This window comes from Ostrinia nubilalis, chromosome 5, assembly GCF_963855985.1.
Source record: "Ostrinia nubilalis chromosome 5, ilOstNubi1.1, whole genome shotgun sequence".
Classification (NCBI taxonomy): domain Eukaryota; kingdom Metazoa; phylum Arthropoda; class Insecta; order Lepidoptera; family Crambidae; genus Ostrinia; species Ostrinia nubilalis.
In genome coordinates this window covers 13643618-13656935 of record NC_087092.1, presented here as the reverse complement: position 1 = coordinate 13656935, position 13318 = coordinate 13643618, and the positions used below count along the sequence as shown (strand labels likewise).

The window sequence follows — 13318 nt, the reverse complement described above, 5'->3', positions numbered from 1 at the left end:
GAAAAATAAAACTTTTTTTTAATTTGTCATTTTGATGAGTACATTCACTTCAGTGTTCCGTTTCACAAAAAACGTTTATGAAGTTTTCTAAATGTACTGAAACAAAAACTTTATTCACACCAATATAATTAATTTGTTCGCATTTTCTAGTATAATTATGAAAATTGAGATTAAGTTTTGTTTTTGTGGGTATAATTAGATAATTAAGCTCACCTCCACACCATGTAGCTCAGTTTGCGTCGACTAGTGATGTGTATCGGTAACAACCGGTAAAGTTTTATGCTTACGTTTCACTATTCCTTGGCCTACAGATAAACTTTTTTTTTTCGTCATGAGGAGGGAAATTTAAATTAAACACATGACTTGGCAAATATTAAAAATTTGTATTTATTTTAAAGAGACACCTATAATATTATACGTTTCACGTTATGGATAAAATACAATTGATACAACAGACATTGGTATACTAACATATTTCACAGAGCTTGTTCTCCTTCCACCATCTCTTTTAGATTCATCAATTCAAATTGTCCAGTCCCTTTAGTCTCTGTTCGTATCATATCGTCCAGTGTCCTGAAGTTGCCTGGATCAATCAAACAAATAATATTTGCTGTGCCTGAGTCCCAGTTCTCTTCTTCCACACTTGTGGAAAGTTTGACCACTTTTTCTTTGGTCTTTCGGGCATCTTTTCCAGTTAGAATAATCCTGACTCTCATTTGAGCCCTCTCAAGGGGAATTTCTTTTTTCAGTAACTGTATAACATCAAGAGCTTGTTGTTTAGCATTTCTGTTAACGTTTACAGAAAAGTGAATATCCTTCATAGCTTTCTCAATGATGGAAACAGGATAAGGTCTTTTGGTTTCTGGATTCACACATTTATCAGCAACTGTTGTTGCAATATCTTTGAACAATGAATCAATTTGGGAGTGGCGCTCTTTATCTGAAACTTGTAACTCCCCCTTCTCTAATATTTCTTTACAAATTTCAGTTTGGTCATCTTTACCAAATATTTTCACCAAATCCTCTTTTTTTGCCACTTGTCCCTTGGAAACATTTGTGAATACGGTATGAGTTTGCAAAACTTCATCTATGTCCTTTTCCCTGAAATTTAAAGACATTGGAGAGTAAATAAAGACAATAAGGTTCAAGAACAGAAAATAATTAAATATGAGTAATTATGAATAGGGTACATAAAACATGTAATAATATTGTACACTATCTATATTTAGTAGTAAACTTACAATTTATTCCTCCAGGATAACACTTTATTCCTGTAACAAGCTATTTCAAACCTTTTACCACCTTTTTTCAACCTTACTATAGCAACATTCGTCAAACGTATTTGGTTAGTAGGTGTAAATATTTTAGACATTTTCAATTAGATTTTTGAAAACTGTGTAATTAGCAAAGCTTCTTTTTATTGCACAATGAAATTCAATGAGAAAAAATTTACAATTCAACCATGTTTTGATGATCATCAACCGGAAATCTCAATTCAGTTTATTTATTTTAACGTTTTGTTAAAGAACTGTCACCCAATTTAAAATCTTGATTGGTATTCTCGAAAACTATTAATGATTTTTATTATCTGTGCTTTAGTAGAAATTGAATGGTAGTTATTTTTGTATGTGATTTATGGCAACACTCATTTTGTGTCAGACGCAACACGACGTGTATTCCTTGAGAATTTGGCCGTCATTTTGTTAATATTTGTGTATTTTGTCGGCGATTTTATGTGATTAATCATAAAAATGGCGAAATTGGTTGACATATATAACAGCGAAAAAGAACCCGTGATTAAAAGACGACAATTACCGTTAACTATCTATGAAAACCTTACAGTAAGTAACTGATTCTGTACTTTGACATTACCACAAACGTAGATTATTCATTGATAGAAATAATAAAAAATGTCGTTGAGGTTTTCGCAAATGAACTGTTTTTGTTGCAAGAGATAACGTTCGTATCAATATATCCGCAATCTTACGTTGAACCTGATTTTGATCATTGTAGCTTCATTGATTTCTTGAGAATCTAATGACGTTTTCTGCATGACCTTATTTTTGTTAATTTACTCCTTTGTTGTAATATTTTTTTACTTTTTTGCAGATGATTATGGATTTAAACACAATGGGGCTTATTTGTGACAATCCCCAAGTGAAAGGCCGCGAATACGAAGAGTTCATGCGCAAATATAGAGTTCTCTCCACTGACGAACTAAAGGCTGCGCTCAGAGTAGACGCCTCCGATATTTTTAATGTACTGAATCAAAGCATTCCTTGTGTTGGTTGTCGAAGAAGGTATGTTGGTGGTTAATGTATTCATAATAGGTTATAATCTTCCCCGATCATACAGAAGACTGTTTTTGATTGGTATGATCTTTTCAATTATTAGAGGTCAATACCCAACTTAAAATCATCTACTTCATAGTTCCATATTCAATATGGTAATAATTCTATTATGTTATAACAGTTACTTAGTCTCAAATTTTTACCTGAAGAAAAACCATTGGATTGAATGCTAGTATAAAGCTATATTACCAATAAATACATATTGTAATACTTATCAGCTACTGTGAGATACAGTTAGATTAATTAGTTTTAACATGTACCTAATCTACTTGGAAAAATTTGGTCTGTATTAAATCTCTGTAACTTTATTATCATCATGTTTGTTTATGAAAGCATTGACACATGCACATACACTCCAAATATCATATATTTATATTTCTGATGTATAATGTTTGGTTTTATTTCAGTGTGGAACGGCTTTTCTATCAGTTATGCAAATCAGGGCACCCAACGCTAGACCCATTAGTTCTAACACCAGATGAATTGATGACCATCAGAGAGGACAAAATTATACATCCACAATCACTTGCCACTTTGTTAAACGGTCACAGGTATGTTGGTATAATATAGAACAATCGACTCGATGACGGGCAATAAGCTTGGACGAGAAAATGAATTATTCATGATATAACCACTCATTCAATATCCAATCAGATTCTGAAGATTGGATTGGAAAGCAACAGGCATATCCTTTATTGGATTGAGATAATTTTCACGTACAATCAATCGGACAATACATAAGTAGTCTCTTGAAATGTAAAGATGTGTGAAAGAGAAGGAAGTGTGAGTGTGACATACGTGTAGACGGACGTGGACAGACGATTGTTATAAACTGTTTTATTATTTTCTATCTTGTACAAATAAATACCGTGGGAATAAGGGCTATCGTTTTAGCGCTCACCAGTTAGCGCCACTGTAGAGTAAGGTCCTATCACTTGCTAGTGCGAAGACAGTGGCACCAACTGGTGAGCACGAAAGTGGTAGGAGGACTATCGCATTTGCACTCATCAAGATGGCGCCACTGTAGAGTAAGGTCCTGTCAATCGCCAGGGGTGCCAACTGTTAAGTATAAAAACGACAGCCCTCATTAAACAAAATTTTCCTACATGAATGTTTCAGCACGGGCATAGAGTGTTTGATCCTAAGTCAGCCGAGGTGGAAGAAGTCCCAGCGGTGCACGCTACACTCTCTCGAGGCGGGCACGGCGCGCGGGTGGGGCGCGGCGGCGGCAGCGGGCGCGGCCGCGGGCGCGGCTTGTAGCTGGGGCTGGGGCGCCTGGGGCTGGGGCGGCCGGGCCGCGTGGCGCGCCGCCTGGGACGCGATGCGCGCCTCCGCGCGGGATCACGTCACCCTCGTGCACTTCAACACCCTACACGACACCTTACACAACTACCTGAGGAAACACCGCTTCTGTACTGATTGCAAAACTAAGGTGAGTGACAAGTACACATATTTAATTTTAGTGTTGTTTTTTCTAATTTATAAGACTTCACTATTAGGAATTGTATTTCGTTGGCTACAGTTTATCTGTTCACTTCACATCACCTTCAAGAATTTCTAGTTAGACTAAATCTACATTTTTGCAAGCGTTGACATGTGGCACAATTTTTTTTGCTGTGTTCATTTGCATCGTTTCCAAGATTACGAGCAAATAAGTAAAATTTTGTGATATGATTTCTCACTATAATATTTTTTCCTTCAGGTCCTACGAGCATATCAACTGTTGGTTGAAGAAAAAGAGCCGCAAAAAGAAAAGGGTTATGTTGGAGCACTATACGGTGGCATAAAGAGATGTCTGCTAGACAAACACTTGCATTTACAGGCGAAAACTGACTATATCGCGCACCTCATAGCTCGGGCAGAGCCAGAGCTTCTTGGAAACCACCGTGAAAGGCATGCAAAGACACTTGAAATTGCACAAGAAGAAGTAAGTAACCTATAACTTTTGTTTTAATAATCATATTCTAATGAGCTTAATTACTATGTTTATAATATTAAATTATCACTATAATTGAGAACTTTATTATAACTAACTAATTTTGTTATTAGTGATGAGATGTGGGGTTTCCTAAGAGCTTCCCAGTGTTTATTGAAATCAAAGTAATATCACTTCATGAATTTGCACAGTGTATATTAAACATAATTTCATTTTAACTTTTTTAGGTGCTTATATGTCTCGGAATATGCATTTATGAGCGACTCCAACGCATTTCGCTGCGACTTCGCGAGGAAGAAGGAACATGTCAAACTCTCGCAGCAGTCGCCATTGAGGCACTGTACCGCAAGTTCGAAACTGCTGTGGAACAAAAGAGCGGGGTCTCTAAACTACAGCTACTGTATGATGAAATCACCCAAGAAGAATTGACTAGGCAGCAGCGAAAGGAACAGAAGAAACTCAAAAGGCGCAAGAAGAAGGAAAGGCAGGCTGTTGAGAGCAAATGCAAGGTTAGTTAGATAGTAAATCCATTAATTTCTAGAATAGAAATTAATTGTATTGTAAGTTCCTTTATCTGTGACAAATCTACTATACATTTTCATTTTGCAGGAGGTTGATTCTGAAGAACCAGAAGAAAAGTGCCAATGTGAAGAATGTTTGCTAGAAGAAAGAGATACACCTACTGACCTGCTTTCGCCGCGAGATTACAACCAGTGCTACGAAGCCAGTGGAGACGGAGACAGCTGCCAGTCGTGTCACGACGACTCTGTCCAACGCCGCTCACCAAAAAAGACCGCCAAGAAAAGGAACAAAAACGGAAACCTATCGCCCAACGATCACTCTCAAGACTGTGGCTATTCTTCAGGGAACAATGGCGGCTGCTGCGAAACCATGTCTGGCTCCTCGTCACTCATGAGCTCACCCGAAGGGTCCGAGGTTGCGTGTTCCGAAGGATTTTGCAATCACGAGAGAGGCGACTGTTTAGACTCCAAAAACGAAAAGGGTTCTTGCGCTGGCTTTACGCTTTCTCTACAGGAAATGTTAATGGTATGTATCTTTCTGTAAGAACTAAAATAATATTGGGCTTGAATTGTATTATAAATATGGTTTTTTTTCCAGGACACGTGTTCCTCGGACGATGAGCAAGACACCAGTTATATTCCTATAGAAGAGGTTTTAGAATTCAAATCCCGTAGGAACATAACAGAGAAAAGACAAGAACTTCGGCAGAACCTCCGGCAGAAGTTTGCTCAGCTGTGCGTGAACCCGCCGCGCGCGCAGGACGATCAAGCCTAGCTCCCAGTCTCTGAGACACTTCAACTGCACTATATTCAATATTCAGTCATTTTCCTCCAAAATGACATAAACATATAACTGCTTCAAGGTCTGTAGAACTGTTCTGTAATGTATTTTGATGAACAATCCAATTAAGTCAATCCTCTGGTAGGCTACACTGCTAACGGTTTTGAACAGCAAAGAAACCACATTCTGCATGTTTTTATTTAGGTTACATTGTAGTTACAGATATCTGAGAAGTTGCCCGTCAGTTTAATCCGATTCTAGGACCCAATAGGATGACCCATTTCAAGAATAAATAGCTTTCAGTAAATAGAATAGTTTGTTGTCTAACTTATAACTACATCAAAATGTTCCTTGAATAAGATGTTTAAGTTGAAATGTAACATGAAAATATATTCCATATTCAATGTGATACTATTTCCTGTAGGTCTGTATTTTTTTGCTAAAATAGTAGACTGGAAAATAAAATAGTTGCAATATTATGTCAGTTGTTTGTTTCGTCAGCATCAGACTGCAATTAAATTAGTTGTTGTATTTTTAATTTAATTACCCTTTTGAGTTACACTTAGTGCAATAGGACATTTTGATTGTAGATCACATACTTTACAACACTTGTTTGTGAAAATATGTCCACATTATCAAGTTCCAGAATTGATCACTGTTCCAAGAAAAGGAAGACAATGGGTGCTTGTAGGTAATACAGATATTGTAGATGATATTATAACTTACACTCAATATCGGTGGTACAGAAATCTTTGTTAAATCATGTTTATAAAATATGAATGAAAAATAATTTTAAGGCTAAAACAAGTGCAAGTTTGAAGAATTCCAACTGTTTCAATGAAGAATTTGACTGGATAAAACCCAGCATTTAAAAGAATATTTACTATTTAAATTGTTAGAAAGCTTAGTAATGAGATATTTAAAGTAGCATTTTTTGATCAAATTATTTTATTTTCAATTTGTGCTTATGTGATTCAATATTATGTGGTACATGATGAATTAATTATTGCTCGTTAAGAAGCTTCAAAAGGAACGAGGATGGGAGTTACCTTGGCTATTTTGCCATTGTTATTGAAATCAAAAACATTTGTAACTCAGTTTTAAATATACTATAATACAGTGATAATGTGTTTTATTCCACATCAATTTCTCAAAGACCTAAAATAAAACAATATTGTTGCAACAGATAGAAAAATAAAATACATCACAGATAAATTCACATTCCAGCAATACAAAGAGTAGCATTTGTACCCCCAAAACCAAAAGAGTTTTTCAATGCAATTCTTCTATCAGATTCCCAGGTTTGTGGTGTGTTAGCTACGTAATTGAGGTTATCTACTGGTTCTTCCAAATTAAGTGTTGGGGGCAAGATTCCATGATGACAGGCCAAAATAGTGAATATAGTTTCCAAATTGCCTGCAGCACCTAACAGATGCCCATGAGCACCTTTCGTGGAAGATATTGAGATATTAGAAGTATGCTCCTGGAACAGTTTTTTTATAGCGGTTGACTCTATACCATCTCCAATAGGTGTGGATGTGGCATGGGCATTGATGTATGAGATTTGATTCCTTTCTAGGTTGCTATCTTTTAATGCTCTGCTCATAGACAAAATAGCTCCAGTGCCATCCTCTCTTGGAGTAGTGATGTGAGATGCATCACCTGATAACCCATAGCCTAATATTTCAGCATACATTTTAGCATTTCTTTTCAGTGCATGTTCATATTCTTCTAAAACTAACACGGCTGCTCCTTCACCCATTACAAATCCATCTCGTCTTTTATCAAAAGGTCTTGAGGCTTGTGTAGGTGTATCATTGAAAGAAGTACTCAAAGCTCTAAGTCTACAAAATCCTGCTATTGCTAGAGGGCTTATGCACGACTCGGCACCTCCACACACCATCACATCTGCATCACCATTTCTTATAAATCTAAATGCATCCCCTATTGAGTGTGCCCCTGTTGCACATGCAGTAGACACTGAATGATTAGGTCCTCTAAAGCCATACTTGATGCTTATATGACCCGCAGCCATATTTGGCAGTATCCTTGGGACAAAAAATGGGCTCACCTTGTTATAGCCTAGTTTTAATGCATCATTGGTATCGCATACATCTTTTAAATCAATCATTCCCATGCCAAGAGCAACACCAGTCATCTCTTTTTCTTCTTCAGTGTTCGGGGTCCACTTAGCATCGGCTAAAGCCTCTGCAGTAGCCACAAGAGCTAAACACGTCGCTGGAGCCATTGATTTCAAATTTGATTTCGAAAGTGCTTCTTTTATCTTTGTGTCATTCTCAGTAGGAACTACTCCCGCAATTTTGCATGGTAATTTAGAATATTGTTCACCTTGTAGCGGGACGATGCCACAACCACCTTTTAAAAGGTTTTGCCAAACCAATTCTGTACCTGTCCCCAGTGGACTAACAATACCAAGTCCTGTTACAGCAACCCTTCTCTTTGGAGGGAATTGCGATAAATATCGAATAGTTTTCTTCATATTTTTTAAAGTAGTATAATTTAAATTACCATACAAAATAAACTTTCTCAGTTTGTTTACAATTCTTGAAAAATAACCCCAGAAAAGTACATGACAACTTATGATAAGATATTTTACCGTTTCATTCTTACAGATAACAAAACGCAATAATGTTGAAACTACTTTACGTCAAATATCAAGTTTGACAGCCGGTGAAATATAATTTTGGTCAATGACCTGTAGAAAGTTGAAAACCCTCGATTTATTTAGTTCTTAAAATTGAAAAATTTATAATCTGAACGAGTAAAATTGTATACAGCATTTCTTAAAAGATAATAGAATGTCAAGACTTGTTAACCTTGTCATTTCCCTATGTGTAGTACTTACTGGAATTCTAGTTAAGGATAAATTAGATGGATACCTCAGGAAAAAAAATGTTACAATTCGTAACAATGGATCTTATGACTTACTCACTCCAGAGGATTTAGCTCTATACAATGGGCAAGATCAACGTGAACTTTATTTAGCACTAGTAGGATATATATTTGATGTAAGTGAAGCAACTAAACACTATGGAAAAGGATCTTCATATCATTATTTTGTGGGTAAGTTAATAATGTTTATTGTATTTAGTAAGTGCGTTATTAAAATATATAATATTTAATTATATTGTTTAAGGTAAAGATGGCTCAAGAGCATTTATAACAGGTGATTTTAAAGATGAAGGGCCAGAGAAAGATCATGTTCTAGACCTCACATGTGATGAGCTTCTGGTACTATTGAATTGGATAAAGACTTTTAAGGAAAAATATAAACATGTTGGTATGTATACTACAATATTTCACTTACCCAAACTTCATTAAATTGTTCATTAAATAAATAAATAATTTATTTAATGAACAATTTAAAAAATAAATAGAATATTTATCATAAATTAAACTTAGACCATTTTAACAGGTAAATAAGCAATGTAATGGTAATGTCTTATAATTCTTTGCTTTCAGGATTCGTTATTGGTACATACTTTGATCAAGAAGGCTATCCAACTGAATATAACAAACTATTCATTGAAAAAGTAGATAACTGTAAAGTTCAGAAGGAAATAGAAAAGCAGAGAAATATCAAATATCCTCCATGTAACATATCTTGGAGTGCTGAGAATGGGTCTAAAGTTTGGTGTACCACTTCCAGGTATATTTATTAAAATGCAGAAGCTTAAGGCTGGGTTGCACCACCTAACTTTGACCATAACTTTAACGATAACCAGTGGTTTTTGTATGGAGTTTGACAGATTTTTGACGTTTGTCAAAGTTAAAGTAAGATGGTGCAACCCAGCCTTAGAGTTCTACATGTTTTAACTAAAATTAATGTTGCAGTGGTGGAATTAACCGGACTTGGACCGGGGTGCCTCGCCAGCTGTACACCCCGGGAGAAGAGAAGCCCCGCTGTGTGTGTATCAACATGGCCGACAGTGATACCACAGCTGGGATGTACAGAGAATACGATAACTGTCCCAAATCATCTACTTCGTGTGTAATCGATTCAGAATCATAAATTATTATTTATTATTGGCAATAAAACATTCCATCAACTTTGTTTGTTCTTCTTGTGTTCTTTTATATCTCATAGCTAGAAGATGTGTGATTTTGCTAAGTGCTAGTTTTATCTGTAGAAATCCATATTAAATTAAGTAGAAAATTTCATATCATGTAACATTTAGATTACTAAACATACTATGTACTGTACTAGACAATGAATAAAAATAAATTTTGCAAATGATAATTTAATACTTATCAAATGATTTTATTTCACAGCTTTCAAGTTTGTAAGAAATCAAAATAGTACCTTAGGTAACAAAACTAAATTATCAAACTGGTTTATCATTACTCAGTATCTTTGCATCACTTTGTACAGTTTCATCTAACTCAAGGCATTCAATTGTTTTAAGAAAAACTTGCATAGGTATTTTCTTTCTATTTAAAAATGATTTGTTACCAAGTAGTTTCTTGATTTTGGCTCTGCGTTTCTTGATCTTTTCTTTAGTGTACTGATTACCTAACTGAAATGTAAGCAGTCTCTTCACTTTTCGTCCTCCAATGAAGGTCTCAGATGAGTTATTGTCAGTCTTAGGCTCTTCATAGATAGTCTCTAATGTTTGTGACACAGCTTTAACTTTCTTGTTGAGGTACAATGCCTCAATTTGTTTCGGGTTAGCGTTTTCAGTCATATGTTTGCGAGGTTTCATGCTCACCCGGCGGTTGCTTGACCTATTAATTTCGGGCATAAGCGATTTTCTTTTCCTCAATACCCGTGAAGTTACTTCGTTTGTTTGAGGTTTTTCTTCAAAGGAATCAATGTTCGATTCGTCCACTTCCATTATGTCCAAATGTGCCATTTTACACGGTAATTCAGCATCTGCTCTGCAAGAATAATAGCTTGTATTGAAAATAGTCGATCACTAGAACTAGCTATTTTAGTATTTACTTAAATGAAATAAATACTGACTTTGAAGCTTCCATAATAAAGGGAAATTTTAATACATTAATTCCATTTCCAGATGTACAAACGATTTGTTAATAATTCGTAACGTATCCGTTGCTATTTTCAATTCAATTTTCACAATACAAATCTCGCGTCTAGAAACACATGTTTGACAATTTGACAGTGACTGTGACATGACATTGACAGCTAGTGATGTTTACATTTTTATCAAAATGTTCTCGATTCCTCACATGCATAATATCGATTAGTCATTTAACCTTTTGCACGCCAGCCCCTTTTTACGTCACTTCACGCCCGACGCCAAGCTTAGTAAAATTTCCTGTGATAGTGATTTTCTCTAGTGATGGGACATCCACAAGTATTGTTTAGGTATTTTTTGGAATTTGGGGTGATTAACAGTAATAACTACGAACTGAACTGCAATAAAACACAATTTCATAACAGTTTCGAACAGATTTTATTTCTAATCTATAAAATACAATAAGAAAAAAAATAAAAACCTTCTAAATTTTCATGTCATTACAAGGTAAAGTTCACAACACTATTTGGCAACTAAAGTTGTCTACGGCGTCCCCAAATAAGTGTTTTTATAAAAAAATAGAGTTGGAAAAATACATAATTATTATATCGATGAATCTATCTATAATTAATATTATAATCTACTAGCTTTTGTCCGCGGCTTCGCCCGCGTGAAATTAGTAACACCCGCAGATCGTCATTATAGCCTTTGTTACTCTATAAAGTTTGGATGTCTGGATGTTTGTTACTCTTTCACGCAAAAACTACTAAACGGATTTTGATGATACTTTACAGTATTATCTACACTAATATTATAAAGAGGAAAACTTAGTTTGTTTGGTTGTAATGAATAGGCTCAAAAACTACTGGACCGTTTTTAAAAATTCTTTTACCATTCGAAAGCTACATTATCCACGAGTAAATAGGCTAAATTTTATTTTGGAAAAAAATAGGATTCCGTAAAATATGTAGATAATGTAGGCAACGCGCGCGAAGCCGCGGGCGGAAAGCTAGTTGTTTATAACCCAGAATAACATATAGACTATAATTTATGACGATCTAAGGCAAACGAAATTTCACGGCGGGTGAAGCCGCGGGCATAAGCTAGTTACTCTATAAACAATGATACTGTAGTATCATCCATATCAGTCATATCCGTTCAGTACTTTTTGCGTGAAAGAGTAATAAACATACATCTATACATTCACACAAACTTTCGCCTTTATAATATTAGTAGGATACTAATATCTATACACTATACTAATATTATAAAGCTGAAGAGTTTGTTTGTTTGTTTACTTGAACGCGCTAATCTCGGGAACTACTGGTAAACGTCATTCAGAGACTTCTACTTTGTATTGGAAGGTAGTAGTGAAAAAAGAAAATATTGACTTACCGACATAATATTCACATCACTATCTGTTTATTAGCTTCGCTTATGACGTCATAAGCGGGCGACTATAGTTGCCCATGGCGTAGGGATGACCATGATTTAAAAAAATCTAGAAACGTCTAGAAGGGTATACCTACTTATCGATAATACTCGTAGTATTAACGTTTATTGAGTTCAGACAGTGGTTCATGTTGCGGTCATGCGGTCAGTTTTAATAAATTAGTTACGCACATCATTACAAGAAAATAGTTTCGTGGTTTTAACGTCTTGTGGTTCAAGATACCAAGTGTAATCGTTATGTTACAAGATACAAATTCTGATATTATTGAAGCCAGTCAGGAGGAACGCCAAAGTTACCCATCAATTTTGTATCCCAGAAAACGAAAACTAAAAACCAGCGAAGACAAAGCTTCACAAACAGATAGCAGCTATGTTCAATATATTAAAGTCAGTGAGGACGACATCCGTGCCGTTATGATAAATGTTGACGATGCACACTTTTTCAATTCACATCCTCGTGATCCGCGGAACGAAAGCTTTGCTGCTTTAATAGCGTTTGAAGTGGAGAAGGTACCACGGCGGACCACCAGAGGATCGCTCCTTAGTTTACGTAAAAATAATTGACTTCATTCGTAAAGTTAGAGGAGAACGCAGTATAGATTCAAGTTGCCCGTCGCCAGAATACTGAAAAAAGTGCTGAAATATTAAATTTTCGTCAAAATTATGTGAAAGTGACATTCAGTTGATTTCAAATATGAAATAATAATACTGAATTACTAAGTGTTTTTATTTTTTATTTGATTATTACAATATGATTATCTAAATGAGCACATTCCTTAGGTAAAAATATACGATATTACCCCATCACTAGCTGACATCTAAAGTGGTCATTGGCGCCGTAACAAGTGACAAAATCGTAAGAATTCAATACTAACTTTAAACTCATTTTTCACATTTACTGACTAAATTTATTGCACAAATTTTAATTTATAATGTATTTTAACATTATTAAGAATGTTTAAAACGCAATTAACAGTCTCTAGGGCGTCCTGTAAAAAACAAAAATATTGTTGAAAAAGCAGCAAAATTTAGACAACTTTAGTTGCCAATGGCGTCTTAGTTACGGGACCGTTTTGCAACTATAGTTGTCAATGGCGTTCAAAAGGTTAATAACCCTGACCCTGTGTCCCTGATTAGAGAGATTTCATGTCTTGGTACTCTTGGTAGAGGATTATCCAAAATATTTATTGTCTTGTTGCTCTAAAACATATTCCAACAAAACGGGAGGCATAGCATTCGACAAGGAGAATGATGACCTCTCCTTTTTTGGAAATTGG

The 13318-nt window shown here is 35.4% G+C and overlaps 4 protein-coding genes across 4 annotated transcripts; 2 read left to right on the top strand and 2 right to left on the bottom strand.

Moving 5' to 3' along the window:
* Positions 1-363: 363 nt before the first annotated feature.
* Positions 364-1501, bottom strand: LOC135071979 (ribosome maturation protein SBDS). The gene is made up of 2 exons (XM_063965890.1): positions 1242-1501; positions 364-1101 (listed from the first exon to the last, which is right to left on the bottom strand). The coding sequence occupies exons 1-2, from the start codon at positions 1370-1372 to the stop codon at positions 477-479; spliced, it is 756 nt and encodes a 251-aa protein (XP_063821960.1). The 5' UTR covers positions 1373-1501; the 3' UTR covers positions 364-476.
* Positions 1502-1632: 131 nt separating this feature from the next.
* LOC135071976 (gametogenetin-binding protein 2-like) lies at positions 1633-6068 on the top strand. Its single transcript, XM_063965887.1, has 8 exons — positions 1633-1841; positions 2110-2300; positions 2759-2902; positions 3471-3783; positions 4054-4278; positions 4515-4796; positions 4897-5334; positions 5407-6068. The coding sequence occupies exons 1-8, from the start codon at positions 1752-1754 to the stop codon at positions 5581-5583; spliced, it is 1860 nt and encodes a 619-aa protein (XP_063821957.1). The 5' UTR covers positions 1633-1751; the 3' UTR covers positions 5584-6068.
* Positions 6069-6683: 615 nt separating this feature from the next.
* On the bottom strand, positions 6684-8202 carry LOC135071977 (3-oxoacyl-[acyl-carrier-protein] synthase, mitochondrial). The gene has a single exon (XM_063965888.1). The coding sequence runs from the start codon at positions 8087-8089 to the stop codon at positions 6806-6808; it is 1284 nt and encodes a 427-aa protein (XP_063821958.1). The 5' UTR covers positions 8090-8202; the 3' UTR covers positions 6684-6805.
* Positions 8203-8273: 71 nt separating this feature from the next.
* Positions 8274-9659, top strand: LOC135071978 (neuferricin). Its single transcript, XM_063965889.1, has 4 exons — positions 8274-8673; positions 8747-8890; positions 9073-9259; positions 9445-9659. The coding sequence occupies exons 1-4, from the start codon at positions 8409-8411 to the stop codon at positions 9620-9622; spliced, it is 774 nt and encodes a 257-aa protein (XP_063821959.1). The 5' UTR covers positions 8274-8408; the 3' UTR covers positions 9623-9659.
* Positions 9660-13318: the final 3659 nt, after the last annotated feature.